Source organism: Lepisma saccharinum, chromosome 3 (assembly GCF_977018435.1).
Source record: "Lepisma saccharinum chromosome 3, izLepSacc3.1, whole genome shotgun sequence".
NCBI lineage: Eukaryota > Metazoa > Arthropoda > Insecta > Zygentoma > Lepismatidae > Lepisma > Lepisma saccharinum.
The window spans coordinates 94701864-94728901 of record NC_139231.1 but is presented as its reverse complement, the minus strand read 5'-3'; the positions used below and the strand labels follow the sequence as shown (position 1 = coordinate 94728901).

General features: G+C 39.5%; 1 protein-coding gene across 1 annotated transcript in view; it reads left to right on the top strand.

The window, feature by feature from the left end:
* The window catches only part of LOC145985612 (protein turtle homolog A-like), an 836473-nt gene that overhangs the window by 720315 nt on the left and 89120 nt on the right, over positions 1 to 27038 (top strand). The window contains exon 5 of the mRNA XM_083119681.1: positions 22084 to 22290. Coding sequence (XP_082975807.1) covers positions 22084 to 22290 — 207 coding nt within the window. The remainder of the gene's footprint in view (positions 1 to 22083; positions 22291 to 27038) is intronic.

Here is a 27038-nt window from a genome sequence, read left to right as displayed (position 1 = left end):
GAAAAGTGTATTTTAATGCAGAAAGGTACCTGAGTCACTGACTCGGGTCCTTTTCTGTAATAAACTAAGCCGTATTTATACGTTGTAAGAACTGTGTACTCTAATTAACTCTGATACCTCAAAAATGTGACTCAGGTCCCTTTCTGCAATAAGCCATTCAAATATATTTCTCCACTGTCTCTAGCAGCATACTGCAGGGGGGCGCATTGAGGGTTGCAAAATTAACATTTCTTTATGCTGAATATTTGAGCCAACAACGGCACATTTATTTCTTACACTATCAATATTATACGATTTTTCTTGTTTTTCTCAGAATTGTGCAAAAGTGACTCAGGTCCCCTTCTGCAATAAGCCATTCATTTGTAGATACGTGCGTAGGGATTTGATATCAACACATCTACTTTGAGCAGAGGCTATGAAGTAATTCAGCATCGGAAAGTATCGGTTAGGATTCATCTACCGATACCAGTCGATTCATTTCCGGCATATTCGTCTATCACTGGGTCCCAAAAATATCGGGCGACACTTTCGCCGAGTTTAATTAATTATCCTGGATATTATGCAAAATTCAAAGGTTTTTTTAAAAACATTTGCATCAATTTTGCACGAAAAGCTATATTTTGAGATTTCATGATATCTATTGTAATATTCTGATTCAATTCTTGAATATTCTAATGCAAATTTATTGGTAAATTGATGCATATAATTGGAGAAGATTATTTATACACCGATATGGATCAATATTTTGAACAAATTTTAATTATTGTAATTTTCATGTATCGGTATCGGTGTCGTCCTAATTGCGAACAGTCCTTGTTGCGAACAGTACTAATTGCGAACACTTGCTGCCTGAACAGGAATATCCTCGAAGGGCTGTGTCCTGATTGCTTACACATTTTTCTGCATTGTTACCTACAACTTATTCTCACACTTCCCGAGTCTTTTTAACGATTTTTTTTAAAGGAACTCATTTCCAAAATTGAGACTGGTCAGTATTTTGTTGGTTCATAGAAAATTCGACATGATTGAAGTAGTCGCCAAAGTATATATAATTTAATAATAAAAGTGTGGCCTATTTTTTATAGGACTACGTACTGAATACTTCTTAACAGAAAATTGATTTATTGAATTATTGTTTTAAGTCCACTTTTATGCACAGAAAGACTAAATGGGACTGGGTCTACAATTTAAAGTGGGATCCTAACCACTATGTGCGTCGGGTATCGAACGCAGGACCCCTTGATTACAAGGCGACGACGCTACCACTGCTCCATCGGGGAGGCCTTTCTTAACGGAACAGAGCTTCGTCAAATAATACAATTATTAACTTTACCTAAATTTCACAATTAAAATTTCAAAAATGACACTCCTCTTTAAAATTTAGGAATACCACCATTTTCCTTTAACTTGTTAGTAAAAACAAGTTGCTCCTCGTCACCCTCCCGTCCAAAAAAACAAAACCACATTTTTTCTTCCGTTTTACATCTTCCAGGCTTATTTCCATCCCAAGAATCTGGTTTGATACCCGGTGGAGGCACAAGTGGTTCGGATCCCACTTTAAACTGTAGGTCCAGTCCCGATTAGCCTTGCTGTGCATAAAGTGGAATTAAAAACATCAACTCAATCAATCAAACCATCGTAAGAATCATGCCATTAGACTTTTCTGCCTCAGCCTTTAAGCTTAATATAAGGATTTAGAATATCTAGCTCACTGTTGATTTTGCGGTTCCATCCCTCCACTACATTATTTGTCCGGTGCTTCCTGTTGGAGGAGTCCCACATCACTTTAGGCACCAAGAGATTTTCGAGTCATTAACACACGAATGAAAGTCAGATTACGTGGACAGACTGAAAAGCTGAAATGACCTTGGAGGGATTTACAAAGCAAAGTACCATGATAAGTCAATCAGGTTGGCTATTGTTGTTAGTGAAATCAGCTGTCCCTCTGCATCACTACCTTATTTGTCTTTGAAAACAGGTTTTCCTGTTTCATGTGTTCGCAATTAGGACATGAAATTATTTCTCACTTTTATGTGTTCGCAATTAGGACGATTTTGGTGTTGTTCGCAATTAGGACGATTTTGGTGTTGTTCGCAATTAGGATACAACCTCGGTATCGGTGGTAATCGGTGAGGGTATCGGCATCGGTTCAAAGTGGTATCTGCTCAGCCCTAATTATTTCAGATATTGGCGTGTCAGTGAGTCCAAGTCACCAATTACGTTACAGAAAATCGTCGCCCACAGCCACGGTTCAATAGTTTACGTCACCACCTACGGTACAAAAGTCCACGTCACCAGCTGAGGGGCAAGATAATATTCAGTGAGCTCCATGTCCCACAGTCGCTCACGGTTATTCATACTTCCTTACAGAGCTTTATAACCTAGTGGACGTAAAGTTCCTTGATCTGGATTTCAACAGACCTTATCTGTGTTATTTTAACGGTAAGTTAGCACATCCTTAAACGCACGGCAAGGCGCAGGGAAGAATGAATGTGTGCGATACATTCTTCTGCAGTTGCGCTTAATATCCTGCAGGCAGAGACGGAAATCCCCATACCCATACACCACATAAGTTCCCCACAGGTAGTCCAGAGCCGTTTGCAGTATCTCTGAGGTAATAGAAAGAAAAGCTTCCGAGATATAAGGTATGCATTCGGTGTTATCAGGTGAAGGGAGAAAAAAAATGCCCTTGAAACAGCAATAAACCGCCTAAGGATGACAAACGCTCACGCAGAGATGCGCGGGCATTGCGTTGCTCACGCAACCTTTGAGGGGTTTAAGGAGGGGGGAAAATTATCTACCTATCGCAAAGTTTTCCTTTGTCGCGTGTCGGTTTATGTCTTCCGATCCGGCTCCCAGAGGGTGCTGAAATGCAGGTCGTAAACGGTGGCCGTTAAAAAGACTTCCAAACTAAAGCTCAGAAGCCGTTAGGTTGCTCAGCAGTGACGGCCCTTTTCAGGGCCATAACAACAGAGGGCCTGCTCGCAGTCCGGCTCTGGCGTGGGACTCGTGGGAAAAAATAAAGCCAAAAGATTAAGATTCTGATTCAGCAGTCTTTAGCGCCATCTGCGATTTTATAGTTTCATCCGCCGACGCCTTAACTCCTGTACTCCTGCTGTTAATATGGCGCTCCTCGCTGATGAACCTGGAGTTTAACTCTCTGCGGTCACTTTTATCCCTTTTACGGACATTATCAACCATCTCCCCTCTTGCCCTAGATCCTCACCTCCTATCCTTCACCGTTTGTCCGTTAAAGTCTTTATTATGTATTCATACGCGAAAATGGTGCTTCCGAACTTCCAAATTGTGCCTTATACGGTTTCTTCATTACCGAAAGACTATATCTCCATGCTTCTCACCATGCTTCTGCTCACAAACTCATCTTCTGAACACACTGATGATTTTCTGCATGGACCGAGTTGTTGAGGGGTTTATTTTATTTTTCAATGAAGATAAACTCTAAATCGCATTCATAATGGCTAGTTTAAATTTACTGCTGGCAAGGAAAGGCTGAATGGATAAGGTGTTTCTATAAAAAAAAAAATGACTAAAATCCCAAGTTAAATAAATCTTTGCAAACCCAAGGGGAAAATGTATGTGTTTCTTTACAAATACACACAAAAATATAATTTGTTTCTTTTTGCAAACGCACATGCATAAACTACTTTGTTTCGTTGCAAACACACAGGAAAAACCTACTTGTTCGAATTAGCCTAAATGTTTATCTGATCAGTTTTGAAGCATAAGAAATACATGGTAGATGAATTTGGAAATCCTGACCAACTGGTTTCGATTCTGGGAATTACTAAATGAAATGACGATGGTAAAGAGTAATTTATTTCTCACTTATTTAAACAAGTGTGTTTGTCCACCATCACGTGTTCCTTGGTTACTGGAAATAAATATTTATCACCTCGTTGGCCGATCATTGGCATACTCACCATCTTGCTGCAGATATTGAGGATGTTGAATCCTGGTCCGGGGATGGGTATTTCTTTGGGACAGTCAGTCTATCAATTTCATCATTCATCCTCATCGCCACGGTACTCAACTGCAAAAACAGAAATACATATTTTTTTTCTTTATAATTTTTCTGTTTCCCTTCTTATGTTAAGCATAATTAGCCTATTATGTTCTCTTTTGTCTATTGTATTTTCTATTTTTATTGTAGTCAAGGAAAATATATTTCCCCGACCCATTTTAACAGATAGGAACTAGCGTACGTAGTTGAGTCGTCAGCCTAAATCTCTATAGAGCAAGACGATTCAGTTTAGAATCCTGTATCTTTCATTATGTGTGTCCTTGCCCATTTCATCACTTCACCATTCATCTTCATTGTTGCGGAAAGCAATGTGAAATATCCAAAATACACAGAGCCCAAAATGTGTCGTCGATTGACACAAACATGCATAATTCTTTGCCTCCAGTAACTCATTGAAGTACATAACCTGCTGCTGATGTACGTACTTCAGGTGCATCAAAATACAAAGAGAAACGTGTCAAAGAGTACTTTTATCATCCGTTATTCCTTGTGTTGCATAAAAATGCATCAATTGACACGAGGAAACACGATCATTTCGAAAGCAAAAGTATAAGTTTGACTGCGTAAATTGATGCATTTATTTCATACACTGGGAGTTCTCTACGTAGAAATAGGGTAGGAGGAAATATCGAAGTGGATGTAGTATTTTCACAGTAGCTAAATAGGAACTAATGAAATGTAAGAAGTGTCTACTTCTAGAAACAATCCCAGATAATTCAAGTGCTTATATTACACAAAGCAATCAAGAAGAAAACCCACTTGAGTTGCAAACAGATAACCGCAGAAAAATACATTTGAATCCAATTTGAATCTACGTGTGACGTACTCACTGCTCTTCACGCACACAATTTCAGACCCGCGCAATTCCTCCTGCCGTCTTCTTACACCGAACCAAAATATTCTTCTCTTTTCCGCTGAGTTAATCGTTAAATGCGAAATACTTATCCCCCTCAGAACAAACATTCGCACAATCATACTGCAGTAACGGACAAAGGAACTTTCGAAACAAGGGAGATGGATAATAATACATTGGTTTTTCCCGTGTGCTTAGCAAGATTGATTGGTGCTCTCTTAAATTACGAGACCTTATGTGAGGTTCCCACGGATCCCGTTCGTGCGCTTGTCTTCATCCTACCTTCCCGGATCATTCCTTTACGTCATGCTCATCTTTCATTCCCGACGAATCCGTAGCTTAAAGGATTGCAAACAGTGACAAAAAAAATTATTTAAACCTCAAATTCCGCGGGAGATGCATTTTAATAGCACGCCGCATGCGTGCATGCAAACACAAATGATTTATGAAAGCCTGCACAAGGAGGGGGCGTACAATGTAACGTTCCTCGGTCTGTATATTTCACGTTTTTCCCACAATTGCGCATTCGCTACTCGCGGTGTGTTATTATGAACACGTGGCGGGAGGTCACGCAGCGACGCTTCAAGGACGGACGATGGCGGGAAAGAGAATAACTGACGTATCGATTATCGCATTACAACGTTTTTGCGAAAGTGACTTTCTCCCCCCACGTGGTGGCTACAATGGTGCAGAGGTCGAATGAGTTACAATGGAAGATCACACTCAACAAAATGTAACGGTTTTCTCATAGCTTTGTGTTTGCGTGTGAAAATATTGCATTCATGATGAAGATACGATTGTCACATCACAAATCATCTTTCATATTTGAACTTAAGAATTTGACAGTATTCGCCTCTCTTCCCACGGGACACACTGGAAACTGCATTCCTGTAGGCTATGTGTCTTTGGCACCTGGACCGACACTTTGGAATTTTTGTTCTTGTCTTGTTCATGTGTTTGTGATTGTTCCTTCAATTAATTTCATCGAAATGTCCTTTATCTTCAATCGCGATTAACCAACTGGAGCAGAAAAGTGATGTAAAAAAAATCACAAGGTGAAATTTTTATTTTAATAAATGAAACTATACTAGTATCAATCCCATCTTTTCAATGTAGGGAATGTAACATTGCTCTCTAGTTTTATATGAGACAAGTAAATAGCGTGTGAGTTTAAAAAAAACTAGCACACACGAAAAAAAGATAAGGCTTGCAAGATACTTTTGCAAAGCAGGCAAATTTACTCAACCAGAACAGAGTATTTTCTTCCTTGCAAAGGAATATCCTATAATATTCTCCGTTATTTTCTAAGAGTAAGTTAAACATTTCTTTTTTTTCCGTATGCGTTTGTGATTGTCCCTTCGTTAATTTAGTCGTACTTATCCTAATTTTTCTTCTCTTTCTGCGAACTGTAACGTTGTTAATAGTCTTCCGTAAGAAGAAAGGCAAAAAAAACGACGGCGATGAGACTCTATGCGCTGACCACGCGTCACCTAACAAAAAATTCACTCGTCAGGCCCCGCTCCTCAAAGGGAGTTTACTTAAGTTCGTTAATTTTTATTCAACCAGGAAGCTGTGAAGTGTTGGTTCAAAACAAGACTCAGAATAGAAATAGAGAAGAATTATTCTGGCAATAGCTCCAAGCGACAGCTTTCACGATGCGTTTCCATGCAAAAATAATAATAATAATAAAAACAAGAGGAACTCAATTTCGTTACTAGTCTCTGAAAGAAGTAACAGAGTGCAATTACTAAGGGTCAGAAAGTAAGTAGTTATTGTTGGTCGAAAGAGTTAAAATAACTCGTTACTCTAAGGATTGTTTCGATATCATGGATTCAAATCGAAGGTAAGGCATATGAGTCATTTCAACAACAACAAAAAATATCATTACATCTTCCCAAATTTTTAAATCCGTCTCGATACTCCCTAGTAGCAATGTACTCGGCTCTATCTCTACGCTCATACGCTTCAGCGTGGGCATATCCCACCCTCCCGATATCCAAGTTGGTTTTGGCTGCACCCTCTGGTTGCCCGTGACAAAGTATGTTTCTTGCTGTGCAGGTGAAAAGGAATAGAAGGGGTGCAATATTGCCCAGATGCTAATTATAATGTTAGAGATGTCTCCAAAGCATGGCCGTTTACCATCTTTCTTTTCCCTCATTTTTTTTATCGCCTCATCACCGACGACAAACAGCTTCTTCCACTTCTGCTTTTGACATCGCCTCCGTGAAGGATGGCTCCAAATGAAAACTAACTTTTGTTTCTTCTCCTCCTTGATTGCACTTCTTGCTCTCATTCATTACAGTTTCCAACCTAATCTCTTCGTGGCGCTTCCCACTGAGGAAGATATCGGAGTGACTGTCTTTATGCATGCAGTTACTGCGGCATTTTGTCTTGAAGACAACTGCAGGCCTTCGTGTTCTGGTCGTTAACTTAACGCATCTTCCATCATCAAGCCTAACCCAACTGTCGGAAATCCTCCTTCAACAGATCAAGGTACAATGCAAAAATTTCGTGGCCTAAGGGACGCCAAAACATCTGTCTGAAATGGTGTAAGGCTACTAAATTCGTACTTGTGGACATCAGGGTGTCAAGAAACACAATTAATGCTGTCCATCACTCTTAATATTCTCCTCGACCGCGAGATCTACTACGTAAAGTTGTTTTGTCCAAATTCAGACAGCTAAGTGCCACTTCGCCTTATCTTTTAGCAAGATGTTGGCATTTATTGTGCTGCATAGTATGCAATTGCCTCCATGCAAGTTGCTTGTGTAACAGTTAAGTAGCTATAGATACATGAGTAGATAGTAGACTCATGTTTTCTGTTGACAGTTTCTCTCTCTCTCTCTCTCTCTCTCTCTCTCTCTTTCTGGCTCCCTAGGGGGTAATCCATCTGGTGAGGAGTGTCAAGATCAAACACTCCCTTGCATCTTATGGCTGTTGGATGTTTTATGTTGAAGTAGCGGAATCTGATGATGCTTGGGTGAATGCATGGTAACTCTTTACTATGGCTGTCATTAAAACGTTTTAAAAATGATGGATGTGTGATCAAAAGATTACAAACGCACATTGTGCAGACACAGTGTCAAGTCACAGGAACGAAAATAGCGGTGGTGGTGTTGAAAGAAACCATGTTGTTGGGAACTGTTGGTAGCCTTATATGGTGTTCAGAGGGTAAGGATTACCACTTGTGAGGTTAGTCTGCTAGTCAGGGCTACGATGATGTCGCGACGTACGTCTTCCTGCACAATGTTATGAATAAATATGTCGGTGTGGACGCCAATTTCTGTTCAATCTTGGAAAGCCAAGAGTATTCATGTCACTGAATGATACGAAGCGAACAAGGTTGCCAGGTATCACTTATTGAAACCAGGGTTGCCATAACACCATCCTTTCTTCCTTCCGAGAATTTCTTGAACAAACCTTTAACAAACGAACAAAAATACCACCCTTATCACGCCTATCTGCAAGGAAAAAAAAGACACACATACACTTCGCCGTTCATATCCCTATATTCATTCCTGGAACTACTTGTCGAAAGAAGCAGAGAGAGAGTTTCATTCCAAAACCCACGCGCGGGCACACATTGTCTGACTGTAGAGTAACTGAGGTAAACATCCGATCTTGTTTTCATATCCTGGAACTTTAATCAGAGAAGTTCCCTAAGAATGGATTTCGGGATAATGAAAGAACTCCAGTCAACACCGTAGTCCCCCTGTTCCCTCATTCCCCGAACTACATCGCCAGAATCAATAAAGGGATTTTTTTTCTGGCATTGAGAAGAATGAAGGCACCTGCATACTCAGGTTTGTTTCATTCCTGCCTAATGGCAAGCATTTCTTTGTCAACCAGAAAACTTAATGATACCTGCACCTGCTTTGGCGTCGCTTTTCTGTCACTCTTGAATAATCGCGATGATGGAAACGAATGGCGATGAGACGAGAAGGATGAATGGACAATCACGATCGCAGATGGCCGATACTATACAATCCCTACAGAGGATTTCTGGCTGTGGACCCAGACGCCAGGACCCAGTTAGCCTGCAAAACGATGCAGCCCAGGACTGACGCAGTTGAGGTACAGAGATCATCAAACAGTGTGATATTTTTGATCCTGTGTTAATATCGAATCCTCATAAATTATTCTTTGATGGTAATGTGTGTACTCAATAACTGCCTGTGAGGTATTAAAATTTAATTCAGAGATTATTTTGAGAAATTGTGTCCATAAGGAATATTTCGGAAAGGAAAACGTAGCGAGAACAAGAAAAATTGTTGGAACGTTACGTTCACTCCATCCATGATATCTTAGTTTGCTACCTTATTGGACTGTTTTTGTCTGTCATGTTATTTGGTGATTCTTAGAGCAAGAGCAATATGTCACCGGCTGTGAGTAATTGATAGTAGGACCACTTCCATGAAATTACATTTTAGAAAATTCAATTCCGTCATGGACACGAAGAAGGGGATGTTTGCTATATTCGAAATTATTTCCTTCTCTGTATGAATTCAATGCGAATTTGTTGTGCAAAGGGAAAGAAGAACTGTGTTTCTGTGGTTAATCTTTTGACTTCCGTTGCCAGGGTGCCGAGATCAAAGAAAAGCGAAAAGAAAGATAAAAAGTGTTATCACTTTATAGAGAAACTGAAACGTTAATTTAAAGGAAAGGAGAGCAATAAAAAAAATCCACATACAGTTGATTGTATCCAAGCTGTGGACCTTAACCTTTTTTTTTATATATAAAAAAAGTGATGGTGGCGCCCCAAGAGCTGGACGGTAGATTGTGGAATTCTCCGGCCGGCAGAAGAATCAACCGCTTGGAAAATTGATCCTCCAATCTGCGGAGGTTTCTCAGAAAAGAGAGAGAGAGAGAGAGAGGAGGTAGAGAAGGGGATCGTTGCTAGAGAAAGAGAGAGCGGATGATGTTCTTAGAGTTGACCTCCTCCACTACACTGGAATTGAGAGGACGCGAATGCAGACGAGATGGTCTTCTCTAACGGCCAGAAAGGTGTTAACTAGAAAACAGGACGATCTCTGTGTTTCCCTTGCACGTCAAGTGTGTGATTAGGGGAAGAAAGACATCATTCTGTTTCCTTGGCGCCAAGCGGTAACATCCACAGCTACTATCAACATACGTTGTAATTATGTATACTACCTAACATGGGTTTAACATCTTGCTTAACGTATGCACATAATATATGGAGAACGTAAGCTAAAGCTGCATAGGCAGCCTCCCTCTATTATTTGCATACTTGAAACTTTGTCCTGAAATGCTTTATCCTACGCTCACGCGGTGCGGCATTTGAAAACTCTTCAGTCGTGGAAAATTCCAGTAACCTATTTCAAAGCATCGGAGTAATATATATAACATCATCCAAAGGGCTAAAAATTTCCACCCAGATAGTATATGGGACATCCAGGAAAGGTGCATTCCTCCTCATCCCCCTACCTTTACGTGCTGAAAACTGAAAAAATATGTGAGCTAACGAAATGGAAATGACTGGAATCACAATTGCGAGAACTTACTTCTGTGACGCTGAGAAACATAGTTAAAGAAACGCGGGGGGGATTCTCTCTTGGCGACAGCTTACAGATGATTTTTAAGTAATAGCATGTTTAGACCTATTAGTATTGGACACACAACCACATTTCATTTTCTATCAACATACTACTGTACAGTTTCACGTCGGATGCAATAGGCACAGTATTTCGATTAGCCCTGGCTCAGTCATCAGAGTAACCACAAACAATATCGTGCAAATTTATCAACACATGCTTCAAGAGGAGAGAATTCGATGTTAATACAATTTTTTGTTTGTTTGTTTGTTTGTTTTCTAACTATTGACTCAAAAGAGCGTATCAAATGCTTTAAAACATGATACACGTAAGCCACAATTTTTATCAACCCATGGCTCAAGAAAGGCGTATTCAATGTTCGAAAACAAGAAACGCCTCAATTTTATCAACTCTTAGCTCAAGAACGGCGTACTCAATGTTTGCAAGCAAGAAACGCCACAACTGTATTAACTCATGGCTCAAGAAGGGTGTATTCCATGTTTGAGAACAACAAACGCCACAAATGTATGGACTCGTGGCTCAAGAGAGGCGTATTCAATGTTTGAAAACAACAAACGCCACAATTTTATCAACACATGGTTCAAGAATAACGTATTCAAGATTCTAAAATAATTGCAACATTTAGATAAACGAAGGGGTCATGAAAGATATATTTAGTGATTAGAAGCATTATCATGCACCAAGAATGATGTACGTACTTCAACCTACAAAAATATTCAATATTATTCTACCACCACCTTAAGGCGAATCTCATTAACAAACAGCTATTTCCCAGCACCAAAAGCAACGTTTAAATTAACCCGTTGTTATTAACAACGGTCAAGTCTTATTAACAAAACAATAGGATGCGAGGGTCAGTCCATGATTTAGAAATTGCACATACGTTCCACATTTCCCCAACGCTCACATGCCTGGGCAAACATTGCTCTTTTCACGTGGTATTAACATGACCAAACAAAAGTTCCACGTCAACAATGGCATCGTGAGATTATACGGGGAGTGACGAGGTGTGTGCTTTGATGTAATACGCGCTAAGCATCATGGGTCAGGGGTCGATGACATGTTCAAGCGGGTTGCGAATATGGCGGTGTAGAATCACTCGAATGAGCAGACAGCGTGCACGGGGCAATGTCATCCCAGCATTTATGGTCGGCAGCAAGAGATATCCCATAAATGCTGCTGTGTGGATTAAATTAAACTTTTGTAAGTGTTTTTTTGTTTACGAGTCACGACCTGAAAAGTTAAAGGTCAGCATAAAGCTGGATCTGTGCAAGCTATATTGTGTTCAAAGACATGGTTATATTGTGGATTATGTCAATTACGATGTTGATGAATATATGAATTGCAGGTTCATGTTGTCTTGTTTGTTTGTTTGAGTTTTTGTTTTAAGTCTACTTTATGCACAGAAGGCTAATCGGTACTAGACCTACAGTTTAAAGTGGGATCCGAACCATAGTACAATGTGCCCACTGAGGTCAGATCCCGGGGCCCTTGATTACAAGTTGATCACGTTACTACGCCATCGGAGAGGCACAGGTTCATCTAGACATCGTATGGAATGGTAGAATTCATGACAACCTCCATTGCAATATCGCTTTACGAGGCAAGAAGGCCACCATCTCTTCGATGGCCAAGCGGGTTCAAGTCCTGGGTGCTTTGAGAGTGATCCCTTATCAATTACATACAGATGCCATTCAACTTATTGCAATTGGCCTAAAATAGGCAAAACATCGACAGAGAACAAGAATAATACAAAAACTACAAACAGATATTCACAATAAATATAGACATTAATGAAGTAAAAGTACTTTCACATTTTACGTTCCTTTTCCACCGCAATGTGTATCTCAATTGGTGATGGTGCTCATTGTGCAATTTGAAATGAATACGCCTCTCTTGAGCCACGAGTTCATTCAGTTGTGGCGTTTCTTGTTCTCAAACATGGAATACAGCCTTCTCTAGCCATGAGTTAAATCACAGTACTTGCCGAGGGCTGTTCTAATACGGAAAGGAATGTAGTTCCAAGGGGAACTACACATACTCGTGCTGTGTACGTATGTTACGACATGAAGCACATTGTCATTAGTAGATCTATTAGTAGAGCTGTACTGGTTCCAAGGGATGCAGAGGAAAATCTTATACAGGTATATCACAGCAAATATATTTGTGTCTATAGATGATTTTCCATTTAGTTTAAAAATGATTCTTCAATAGTTGAAAATAAGGGGAAGTTATTGTTTGTTTCGAGATCTTCATAGCAGATATACGTAGGTCAACTTTCTATAAGTGTATAATTACAAACGCTGGGTTCCCAGCGACCTGGAAATGTTATAAATTTAAAAAGGGTATCAAATCAGGGTATTTTGTAAAACTTTCCAAACCTTGAATAGCTAAGAAGGTTTTTATTATCAGGATTCGAAACCGCAAACACTTTTTTTTATCTTTTCTTCCCTACTGACTTCCTTCCTGGGAATATTTCATAAAAAAGCCTTCTTCTACGTTTATTACCTTTTCGCATTTATTTTCATAATTGTTAAAAAACTTAGTTCGTTTGATTAACATGCAAAGTTTAAGACAAAACAATAATTCATTAGTATGTTAAAGCATTTATGGAGTGGTCTGGGATGTTGCTTGAAAACCACTAAAGTCATGGGATTTGGTTTTGCAAAATGAATGGAAATTTAGATTGTCGTTTTAAATTCCTCACCAAGAGCAAAGAGGCATCAAAATATTTATATGGAATATTATTATAAATATCAATAATCAAATCATTGATGGGAGTCTAATCGTATTACTGCAAATTAAGAGACAACATCAACAGAACAGATAGAGACTTACAGGCATTACTGAATTGATATCAGATGATGTCCGAAGCAAAGTCTCATAATGGCGTCTCTTTGTCATTCGATTTATTGATTTCTTTCATTTTACTTTGCTTCTTGTGCCACTTTTGGCTAATTTGCAAAGATGGGGATGAATGGTGACATGATGAAATTGATGAAACATCCATGCCCAAGCCAGGATTCGAACAAGGGGACCCCTGGCTTCGTAGCGCGATGTGCTAACCACTCCACAACGAGGCTTGATCGTTCGAAGAAAAATATATTTTCTTAAAGACGTTCGAAGAGAAAATAGGCTGTACAATTGGTCACGATTAGTACTATCAATATACTCGAAGCAATGCCCACATTACATTCCCTCTATAGCCTAAATAGTCTATGGGCCAAGTGGCCAAAATAAAGAATTCGGTACAATTTGGATGTACGAATTTTCCTTTATACCACAGTTACATGGTTATGAATGGATGCCAAAAAAACATGATTGCCATCTCAAAGTGGTAGGTAATAGAAATGGCGGCCAATCCAAGATGGCGGATGTTGATATTTGAAAAAAAGACTATATCTCTGAAACCAACTGCCAGATTTCAACGAACAAAGTGGTTCGGATCTTACTTTAAACTGTAGGTCCACTCCGGATTTTCCTATCTGTGCATAAAGTATACTTAAAAAGAAAATCTCAAATCCAACAACACTATAAGGATTATGCTGGCCGGTAGGTTCAGACGCCAGAGACTTGTTGGTCTCCAAGACTGCAGTTGCTGAGGTGAAGTACTTGGAAATGAGGTTAACATTTGGGAGTGTTCAGAAGAACATCATAACATATGTGTTTACTCGTTATTATTTATTACAGCCGAAATGTCTGCTTTCAAGAAAGTAAAAATCTGTAAAAACAGAAAACGGACAAGAGAAGTTATATTATGTGTGGGGGAAATGCATTCACCAAAAGACATAGACAGTTTTGTACAGTGCTGCAGTGAGCAGAAATTTTGATTGAGAATAAAGATGCATGATTTATCGGCTGAAAAATTTCATCGCATGTGTCGAGCCAATTTGACTAATATCAAGTCCTTAAGAAGACTAGAAACAGATACTTCATCCTCCCATTTGTTTTCTGAAAGTTGTCCCTGCTCATAATTCATTTGTTTTATATGAATTCTAAGGTGAAAACCATCAAGTGTAATATGTCAAATTAAAGATAAGCGTTTACGCTACAATGCTTGTTTCGAACATTTTTTCTCAGATGCCTAGATTATTAATAAATTAATGATAAATATAAAATTAATAGTAAAAAATTATTTTTGTTTTACTAATCCGTTATTAACTACTTAACGGTTGCTCCTATCGAAAAACTAAAGCTTTCATTAAAAAAAGTTCGTTGCGATCCGGCAGTTGGTTTCAGAGATATAGTCATTTTTTTCAAATATCAACATCAGCCATCTTTGATTGGCCGCCATTTCTATTACCTACCACTTTGAGATGGCAATCATGTTTTTTGGCATCCATTCATAACCATGTAACTGTGGTATAAAGGAAAATTAGTACCCTCAAATTATACCTACATCTTGGCTGGCCCATAGACTAAAACATGTGCTCATTTGGCTTAGTTATCAAATATATGCAAGAAAGTTGAATATACAAGGCCAATTAATGTAAACTCTATTCACTACGAACCCTACCCCCGCCCCCATTGTAAATTGTCAGCTTTCAAAATGTCCTAGCGGAGAGAGAATTTGATAAAAAATGGAACGATCCTCATGAAAAACATTCCAATGTTAAAAACAACAGAAAATGTCACTACCACAATCAGCCGTTAGCTATTATCAGAGTACTCGCTTGAATTGTTATTTTCCAGATATTTACACAAATGCGAAAATATTGTTCATAGCGTGAAACTTGCCTTCATTGCCGTTTTTTGCACACACGTGGGGTATGTTTCCATACATCATTGTTTCCAACATTGTTTATCCTCTAAGTTTTTAATTTTCCAATTCCGTGACGGATTGTTTCCCATTACTTTAATGGAATACGCTCCCAGTTAATTTTGGGCATGTAGTTTTTGTGTGCATGTGAATACATTATTTTTGTTTATATTGCACTTTACATATTACCGTTTTGTATTTCCTCGCGTATGAGAGTGTAAAGTAAATAAACAAAAGAATGTAACCTGAAAATGTTTATAATTAATGAAATAATAAACTTCGCTCGTTACTATTATTTGAGTGATTATATTAGCACGATTTCAGTAGGTAAGTGATGAATTTAAAGAGTATAAAATTATGGATTGTTAGATGAAACTTTTCTAGCACTAATTAATGAAGAGAATTTATAGGGACGTAAAGTGAATCATGATAATGGGTCTAACTTTTAGGAGCTAAGATGACTCTCATCTTCAACAAATGGTATGACTTCTGGAGAAGCGTTCGACCATTCGAGATCTAAGGTCACTCATCTTCAGGAACTGAAATGAGTTTTGGAGAAGATTAAGATATTTTGAGAGCTGAGACCATTGTCATCTTCAGTAACTGAATTGAGTTCTGGAGAAGAATTCAAGATTTCAAGAGTAAAGTCACCCTCATCTTCACAGACTGAAGTAAGTTCTAGAGAAGATTCAAATATTTCGAGAGGAAACGGCCACTTTCATCTTCAGGTGCTGAAATGATATCTTTGGAAGATTACTAATATTTGGAGATCTAGAATGGAGTCTTCTGCAGACCCTTCATCCATGAAAATAAAATCGTCATAAACCCGATAGAACCTCTGCAACATGCATTAAATTCCACGCATTTCAGTTTATGGATATCCACTGTGGGGGCCAACATCTCGATCACTAGAGTCCTTTGTGGGTAGGTATCGTTTTATATTGTGTGCTTCTGCGTTCACAGTAACCGCACAAACACAATGGACATGGCGCCCACATACGGCACAACGCAATCTGGCGGTTCATGGAGAGGCAGATCGTGAATTGAAAAAAACCTGGCATAAACACGCATCACAGTGTGGTACCCGCAAATCAACATGCAGTTTTGAACTCAAATATCACCGTCGCAGCTGTGGCAAAGTTTCTAACCCTACAATATTGGGTTTAGGCAAGCTTCAACATGGACGCCTAGTGTTTATTTTAAAGTTGCAAATAGAATATGGTTACCGGAGATTTTAGAATGAGATTTCGGTACTTGAAATTAATTTCAGAAGTTATTATACTGGTCACAATTCTGCTCAATAGAGCCCTATAAGCATGGAATGCTTTTGGATTCTAGGGTTTAATTCTCCTAGATGATAGGTTAACATTAATTGTTTTGGAGTAAACAAAACGAAAATTCTGTTGTAATTACGGATGATCATTGTACTTATATAAAAAAATAATTCTGCTCCTCGGAGAGAACACAAAAAGAAAAAAAGCCCTCTCGCGCAGTCGTCAAATTTTCCACCCAAGCGACTGAAGGGACTGTGGGCGATGCAATCAGCAGCTTGCCATGTAATCCTGCGCCTGCGTTCCCAAAATGTAAATCGTTCTGCAACACATCGTCGTTTTGTTTATTCAATGTCAAGTGTATTTATAATCATGAAGGAGAAACCCGTACCCAGAGAATGCAGAAACATAATATTTAACGCTGGTTGGAGTGTAAATGTGCCAACAGGGGGGCAATCGAAGAGGAACATTTCAGTCTGCGGTGACTGCGAGAGGAACCCCTCTGATACGCGGGAGATCCAGGTTCATTTCCCGGAATTGGTGGCCTCAGGTTGGGGAACTTTTTCGACAATATCCATTTATGAAGCCGTATTCTATTTACACTAGCCTCTGTGGGACAAAGACGGTCTGAGGGTGGTGCTGATCACCCCTCCCCTCCATAAATAACATACAGAATCTGTTCTTGTATGACACCGTGCAACTGAGTGAGAGAGGTTTTTATATATTTCACATGTGTGCAAATAAGGAGCAATTTGTATTGGAAGGGTGGTTTACTATAGACCCATGTTCGAGCCCTGATCGAGTCTACTTTACGCTATATTTCTAGTACAATTAGTTTCTGTATTGGAGACCAAAACAAAATAAGGATATTTTATACGTGTCTACCGCAATTCAAAGTGGGTAAAGAAAAAGGTATATTTAATGTTTGTGAAAACTTATCCTCACTATATAAGATTATATGAACAAAGATGTAAACTACGCACCAAAATTTTCAATTATGCACCACACAAATTCGGGAAGTTGTTTCAAAATATACTGAAATGAATATTTATTTTTGAAGCATGTACATTATCTAGACAAACACATGTATTTAATCTAAAAGGAAGACAAGACTTACGCACTTGCTATCACTTTCTGACTTTGAATACTGTTTGAAACTCGAAGATTGTTATGTAGAATGATATTGTAATGTACTTATATTTTGAATGCTAATATTTTTTAGGTACAGTCAGCCGCAATAAAACAGGCACGCCTAGATCCTGCAATGCGACATGTGTATTTCCTAACTCTAGCGAGTTTCAATAGCAACTTTCCAATAGCAATTTCGGCCATCGAAGTAGAGTTAGGCAACACGCACAACATATTGCGGAAAGTTTATTTCAAGATCTAGGTGTTCCATTCTTATTGCGGGTGACTGTACACATGTGATGTGATCGCGAGTTGTAACAATACAAAAAATATTAAACTGTGCCTTTTAGCCCTCGTGAAAGGAAGCATAAATACGACATTCTATAATATGAACTTTACTTAATAAAGAGGGTTATTAGGAGCAACACTGAGGATAGAGAATTGGACGGAACATGTAATACCCAGATGCACTATTTCACCTCCAACCTTCCCGTTATTGGCATTTTCTGGAAGAAACTGTGTGAACTTCGCCTTCGGGATCGCCGCCTTATCATCTCTGGCACACTTGGTGGTGCATGAGAGACCATCCTGTTCCTTCCTGATGCAGTGTTGCTAATTTCACAGTTGGAGAATTCCCTACAAATGAGATCAAATCCAAATCTCTCTTGAACCATCCAAAAGTGTATTATCTGAAGTTTTGTTACGGTAGGTTTAAGCGTGTTGGCAGGTTTAGCTCGCAGGTGATACCTGACCATTCAATAAAGTTTGCGACTTTGATTCTGTTTACATCACCCTACACACTGCCTAAACTGCACATTTTAAATGTTTCTATTGCCAACTTGTAACGCAAGTGAAGTTAGCTGCATGACAGTTACGTTTGTATTTTTTTGGCAGCATTGCGAGCTTTTTCGCATGCATCACTAGGCGTGATTTCTGTCAATCACTGCTTCCAATGTTTGTAGTTGCTCGGTGAGATGCATTGTCGCTGCTGACGCGTTAACGAAAAGTGTCGGCTTACCATTTGCGCACATGAGCAGAGTTCAGTTATAAATTTTTTGTACCAGGGGCCGAAATCCACCGAAGTCTTTCAGTACAGTATGGGAACAAGTGTTCTGCCGCAAAGGAGTGATTTCAAATGGATTGACATTGAGAAAAGGCCTTATGCCCACGCTAGAACTCGAACATTTTTGAAATTTTCTATCCGTCCGTAGACACTAGTTCCGGCAAATAAACTGTTCCATACTGTACTTAAAGTCCTAGATGAATTTTGACCCCTGATACACCTTCAGGCTGCAGAAGGCGGATAACTAACTGAACACTGTCCTTTCATACAAATGGATGGCAGAGTTTTATTATAACGTCATGGCAGGGATATTGCAACAAACAGAGCACTGCAAACCTGTTTCGTTTTAAGTCCACACCCTTGATTTCAAGGCAACTGCAAACCTGTGTAGAAGTGAATGGCAGAAACCACGCCTAGGGATGAACGCAAAATAACGACAATGTTGCCAACAGAATCACAAATGCAAGTGCATTGCGGATAATTATTGACTCAGCCTCGTATATCTTAACGACATTCCCAAATATAAATAAAAGAAGAAATACCTATAAATAGGAAAGAGGGAGGGAGAAACACAAATACCAACCATAAAGACGATCTCGGCGACGTTGGTGTGTGCAAGCGAAGGTCGTCCGGCTTCGAATCCGGGTGACATGTTTGTTGTGTTGGTTCCTTCATCAATTTAATTATGCATATCATCGTTCTGATTAATCTATAGCTAGTACAATTTTATGAAATGGCCAAAGAATAACTTAATTCGATAGCTAACTAAATTCTTATCGACTGTGTATTTCAAGCTGCAGGTGCTTTGTTAGCTACAAAGGTGCTAAATTTCTTGTACCTCAAACATCTTGATGTTCGTTATACATCCGCTACGTAGACCAGCTTTCTCAGAGAGTTTATGCACAGATAGGCATAGTGCTGGACATACAATTTAATGTATTGCCTCCACCGGGTATGGAACCCGTGACGTCTAGATTATACTGTATAGCGACGACCTTACCACAACGTCGTACGGGAGAACTAGTTTTCTCAAAAGAAAGGACAAATATTGAATACATTAAAAAGGCAGACTACTAATAACGAAGTTCATAACAACGCTAATGCTGAGGAATAGTTTTCTTTTTGTAAGGGTGCCACTAGTTTCGTCAGTCACAATAAACAGCCCACGGAGATAGGGGAAGAGGGAGAGACAGACAGACAAACACTGCTCCAAAATTATTATTATTAAAAATAATTAGTATCTGAAAACGTTTTTACATACTTGAACCGGATATAACAGGGGATTCCAGGCTACTGTCCCTCCATCGAACAGAGAAACTATACATAGGTATAATAATGGCAGGGTATTCCAGAGACTTTGATTCGAATTCTTTGGGCCTGCATTTCTCGACCTTTCTACAGTAGTACATTATCATCCAGTGCCAGAACAAAATGTGGTATTATACGCTCAAGAGCCTCCCTCTTCCATCACCGGAATATCCTGTTTGACCTAGACAAATGGCTCTAGCAGATGCACCCAAAAATCTTTCTTACAAAATCTTCAAACTTGGCTATTATGGCATCTGGGTATATTATCTCACCGCGAGATGGCAACCATGTCGACGTTCTTCAGGGTACCCTAAAATCCCCATACTCGCACCGTGTTGTTCTGAGCTCATTACCCTTCCCATGGTTCCTTAGTTTACACCTATAGGGGGCGGGGGAGAGTGAGGGGGAGAATACGGCACGTAGCTGTTCGCAGGAGCTCATTCATAATCCACATGCTAACCCCGCCATGAGGCTCCATCTTGAGGGAAGAGATGGAACAATGAGAGCTGAGAACCGCAACCTGAGTATAACGAGTTTCACATCTAGTATGAAATATGGATCACCCTCCATTACTATCGTTTTTACCTCTATTCTTCTCCATATACTACCACCTCCTTTATTTTTCCCCTTTCTCAAATGTGGAGAAGGTAAAAAAAAGGGTATGACAGTGGCTGCAAGTGTGAAGTGCTTTAAGGGAGTGGACCCATTATTCAGTTGCTAATGCAGGCATATATCAGGGCCGTGGGGGAGATTTTGTAAATTATTTCTGGTAATTAAGTTATCCCTAGTGGATCTTTTACGCCCGGAGGTTCTTAAAAGACATTCTTGGTCGCGAGAAAGCACTCTTTCTTTGCTCAAGCGTGCCAAACGTGCTTTATAAAGCAACAGTTTCTCTTTCACGTTTTTGTCTTCCTCCGGTGCTTCTTTTCAGGTGATTTAGGTTGTTTATCACTGTGTATACTTTAGCCCTTCGGTGAGGTTAGTAAGAGGATAGATATTCTTACCCTTTCAAGTTGCTTTGTACTTTGAGCATGCCTGAACAGCATTAAACAATAAAAATACGATCAAACCAAAAATATCTCGAAGCTGGTTGCGAGCAGCGTCGTGTCATGTATTTTGGGTTAGGTCATCTTTTTTGTAGTCAATCTTATATTATCCCATCTTTTCCAGCATTTGACGTTCTTTTTTAGGAATGGTGGCCAAAGGGCGTTATATCTCCCACCAACCCTCCTAGGGCACGTCACTGGTTGCAGATTTTCCTCATTTTTTTTAATATTTTTGCTAAGTTTCATGAAAATCGTGGAGTATTTGAATTTCATGTTTGTTGTAAGTTGTAGCTGCTGAAGTAAGCTTTAATCCAAGTTTAAAAAAAGTTATATCCCTGCAAGGTGTTTTTCTGTGTTTGACCTTTATGTTCGTTTTTTGAATTTTTTCCAGATTTGGCCTCTTTTGGCCCAATATGACAAAGGAAAGAGGTCCAGTTTAATATTAGCCCCCCCCTCTCTCTCTCTATATATATATATATATACACATACACACACCACACACACACATACCACAAAATTGCACATAATTCTTGTCTTTATGCTCCAATTCGCATTGCTTCTCATATCCAATCAATATATACCATACGTATCTGGACAACAACCATGTCGTCTATTTGCTACACGATGCAAAACATGTTATTCTCATAAACATTAATGTTGCATCAAAAGGGTGGGTAATGGGGGCGAACCCCTCTCCCTTCGGGAGAGATCTCAAACGAGTCGCATATGTGGCTAAAGGTGCCGAGTAGTTGACTCATTATAGCGCCGCCGATGACTCATCAGTTTAATCTAATCGTTTTTCATCTTGGTAGCAATTAGTAAACATACGACAATTAATGAAAATTTAGATATCTATCCCATCGCTTTCCTTTGACATTTAGAGAGACTTTCCAATATGAAGATGACGTCTACGATAACAAATGACAAGTGAAACAATTAGATATGCATCCTTGTTTACTAAAATAAATGTAAATGAAATATAATGCAACTGGGGTATTGTAAGATGAAGTCTTCCTAATTGATTTTGTTTCGATTCACAGGCAAACCTCTTCCAACCGTGCGGTGGTGGCGAGGCGAACAACTGATCGACGCGAGTGACATGAAGGACCCCTTCCAGAACGTGATGCAGAACCAGCTCATGGTTCCACGTCTCCAGCGACTCGACCTGAACTCCGAGTACACGTGCGAAGCCAGGAACAGCAATGAGAGCGTGCCGGTGTCGACGAAAGTACGCGTGGATATGTATTGTAAGTACACATGCAAATGTATCTTGTACAGTCAACGGAAAAGATAATAGTAGCCAAAATGTCCATCATTATTTTCATTCTTTCTTTATTCTGCATCCTGCGTTGTTTTAAGGAATGGAAGTCTGTTGATGAGAAGCAGATGCTTTTTCCTATGCTCAATTGACGTTTTTATTTCAATTCATGATCATCACATGGTGGAAACAGAATGAAAGAAAAATGGAATGAACAATTTGTCAACTATTTCTTTTGCCGTTGGGTGTACAGCATGCTTGGTTTTTTCGATTTGATGTTTTCAGTATGTTCTGTGGTTCCGTTTTGTACCTCTCAAACTACCTTCCGATTAGAATAGTTTTCCATTAAGTGCACCAATTCAAAATATAAACAAACCTGGAAATTATCGAGTATAGTATATTGATTGAATATGGACTGGCGTATACAGCATGGTGGGGGAGGGGGGCACATAGGCCCGGACATCTCCAGAAATATTTACAAATTACACTCTTGTACAATTAAATGTTTACAGATATCGAAATTTATCGTTCTTCATAAATGTTGTAATGCCGAAGAACAAAAATAGCTTAATAGTATGAGCGAACGAGGCAGGAGGCTTCGTCGGTCGCGTTGGTGCAGTGGGAAACATGACAGAAATAACAGGGGGTAGTTCCGTGAAAAGGAGGATACCTTCCCCTTACTCTTTACCTCCCGACGCAAGTGTTTCCCCACTCTTGCTCTGTCGCTTATTGGGCTGTAGATACAGTATGCAGACAGGAAGCTCGCACCGCATGGAGCGCTTCCTGGCCTCCACGAGTGCAACGATATGCTCAAGTAAAATGAGACGACATTGACTTCAATAGACGGTTCACTTATTTTATGTATCTTTTAACAGTTCTATTATAGTTGTTAGGCCTACTTTCTGCCCGTGCCAATTCAGCATTCAGTGCAAATTAAAGAGCCTTTCTGTAGAATCATTGTTGTCTGTACCAACGAGTGCATTCATTTCTGAGACTTCATCGCCCAAAAAGTCTATATGAAAAGTGTGAGGTTGAAAATTATGCGTGCGCGCTCACACATACAAACAATGATATAACGTCACTCAATAGCCACTCTCCCACTTTATGGCTGTGTAAAAAGAAGAAAATATTTCAACAGAAAACTGTAGTACAATTGACGCTCTAACAGATATATGAGTTTCATTACCTACTGTAAGCTTTAAAAATGCAGTGTTCTATGTATTTTATATCTTCTACTTAGCGTGATATGACTTGTATGTATGATTGTAGTGTGTGTATGTGTGTGTGTGTAAGCATATGTGAAATGAATATACGTATGTACTTTGTGTTTAATATGTTAATTTTTTTTTTTTTTTTTTTGGTTGAGTAGAAGGAAAGGCGCTGTACAGCCTTAACTTCGCCATTTCAAAGAATAATTAATAAATAAACACACACAGTTTTGAAAAAATATCAAAAATTGTCAAACTGGTGAATTTGAAAGGCATAAGACACGGTCCACGGCTCAGATTTCACCATAATTATCTTCTATTGTAACATCTTCAGAAAGTTTAAAATTGCATACAGTGTCATTTCGCCCCCTGTTGAGTGGATCATACGGTAAGTTACAGAGCAATAGAGTTTGGAAGACTCAGTACAGATATGCCACCAAAAAATGTCCACGAGGAAGTGATGTGTGACATTTGACAGTCGTAACGCAACCTCACACCCACCACTCATATGTGACAGTTCATTGACTTTGGTTATCACCGAAAAATTTTCTGCTGCATAGTTAGCTGCAGCGAAGCGTACATCCTAGCTGAAAGGGGGAGTGTGAGGTCCCCACATTACATGCGAACACGAAAATAGTGTTGAAAATAATGAAACGGACAAACATATTACGGGTTCTGCGTTTTATTAAGGTTTAAAATGCAAGGCTGGTTCAAGCCACGGTAAATAATGGCTTCCCATCCCACTGTCCCTCTCCCTCATCCTACCCTTGCGGGTTCTCTCCATATCAACACAATTTCCCGCCATTATTTACAAGTTTTGGCTCGCAACGTTTTAAACTCGTTATCTAGTCCCGCCATCTGTTGAGAGTGCGCCAAAATATAGTGTTTTAAAGCTGAAGGCTAGCAATGTGTGTGTGGGGAGGGGAGGGGGGACTGTTCCGTTTCTGTGCCCTACCACAACAAGTGTTGTCCCCATCTAAGTGAATTCGGGAGTAATTATGAAGCGAAAAAAATGTAGCTTGGGGGCTATCTTATACATATGGAGCACTGGCTTTCTACGGAGAACTTGAGAGAGAGATGCTTTTCTTAGGACTCTCGTATTGCAGAAGCTGTTCAGATTCTGTGCCTTGCTGTTCTAACTTTGCGCTCTATAAAATTTCAACTGGACCTACAGTTTAAAGTGGTATCCGTACCACCATGTACCTTCGCTGGGTATCGAATCTGGGACCTTTTGGTTGTAAGGCGACGATATTACCTCTATGTCATTGATTATGTCCTCAAAGCTGTGGAATAACGATAGCTAAATAGCCCATGTTTGAACGTCACGATAACAACAGTACATCCATACCTAACGGCTGAGCCCATTGGAAATCCAAGCCTGAACCATTCATAGTAACGTGTCATAATATGAATAAGAGGTACAATCATCTATTTTCTGATCATGGAAACTGAAATTGCCATAGCAGCTAGATAACTACAGTGACTGATTATTTGTTGCCTTGGAGCGAAATTACTGAATGCATTTCAACAGTAACAAAAGGTTGGGAAATGCACCTGGCGTGTCAGAAAAATGAGCAAGGATAAAAAATGAATTTCTGATCATATGACCTGATCTGAGATTGCTCCTTCCTCTTAGCACTTGCAGTTCTACTGCGCCTGTGCAAGAAGGGACTGCGCATCCTTCTGCGCATGTCTGCCTGGTGTTGAAGACAAAAATCATCAATATTTAGTTGTACTGCGCATATTGCACACAATTCTTCGCAGAAGACACAAAAAGGCATATGTGGGTTAAAATAACAATTTTTATATAGTTCTACTTGCTGCGAAAGACTGGTTGAATTGAGATACCTCCTGCCCCCCTCTGATGCTATCACCAGAGAGAGCATCAATTTATTTTAATTGTAACTGTAAGGCTTACAGTTGTAAGACTTGTTAAAATTAGAGTGGAACTATTGTAAAAAAAAAAATCACGCTTCTGTCGAGATTTGAACTTACAACCCTTAAGCTTCTCAGCACGCTATCCTTACTACTACATCACGGACCATATGTGTACTGAAGCATCAGCATCCTGTCACCGACATCCTACCACCTCAGTTGTCTCGCTCAATTCCGTGAGTCCCAGTGCCAACGGAAACATTCAATGAAACGTGTCACCGCAGAAAACGTATTAAACTTCCTCCTGTTCCGCCGGCTATAAAACAGACTCAAAACAGCGGCGTTGATCGTGAGATGTTTATTAACGTGGGGCGTGAAAGTAATGCCGTAGATTAATGTAGGGCGCTTTGAGAGACGTGTGTTCCTCTCGCTACAATGGGGACCTCGCCAGAACTAATTCCAAGGGAAGTCGAAGTCCGGCTAGCCGCACCATTAAAACAAACATGAAATTCCTCTCCCTGAACCCCCCAAAAGTTCGACCAATTCTCATTGCCTCCACCATCCTGGCTAACTTCCACCATTCTGATTGGTTCAGTCGTACAGGAGTCACATGTTAATTTATTTAGAGTTAATGCCCATGTCCTTCAACAGTAATCAGCGCCAGTTCTCTCTGTATTCGAATTCTGAACCAATGGTTAACTTGGTTGTTACAATAGAAATTCAAATCTTTAAATATGATTTTATCATTCCAAATACGTTATGTACAAATTCAGCGCCAAGTGTTGCTTGCGTTGCTCCATCCACTCAGCGCTTGCAGTTCTACTGCGCATCATTCTGCGCATATTACTGACCAAAACAATGTTGCCATGTAATAGATATATTAATGTCGAGTTTCATTCGGCGGAAATATATTCTCTGACATGAAAAGAAAAAAAGTGTGGAGAAATGAGAATTTATTGTGAATCTCTGTCTAAAAAAGACCCTGTTAGAGGGTGGAAACGTTACGTTTATAGCAGTGCTCGAAAAATGTTCTTCAAAGCTAGGCGCCAGCTCTAAAAATCAGGCGCCAGGAAACTACCTACTAGCAATTGTGCATACTACAATGTGTTTCAAAAGTCGCACAACCCAAACTTTGAAAATGTATGCCATGAAAACCGTAAGAGGTATTTACACCAGGTTTTCTGCACTACACTAATCATGTACGCTATTACTGGGTTAATAAATTTATGTTAGCATGTATTCAAATAAAAGCAATTACATTATTTTAAAAAAATATTGTTAATTTGCTGAAAACATCTGAGAATTGATTTTCAACAATATATACCAATGTAGAAAATTTCAGCGAACAATGCAGGTTCGACCAGGACTCGAACACGGGGGTCTGAAATATCGTCCCATTGCTCTAACCAATGAGCTACTGAGTCGGCCTGGCCTCGTCGGATTTTTCGCTGTCGCTGTTTTACCTGCGTAGAATCTTCTCTGCCAGTGCTACCGCAACGGGATCTGTTGCCTTTGAAATACAGTAGACTTCGACGTTACCTGGTTACTCCCAGCGTAGAGATGTTAACTATTGAAGATCAGGCACACACAGGAAATGTACTACGTAGAAATTTTCAGCGAAAAATACATTCACATCTCTACGGTATACCATAGA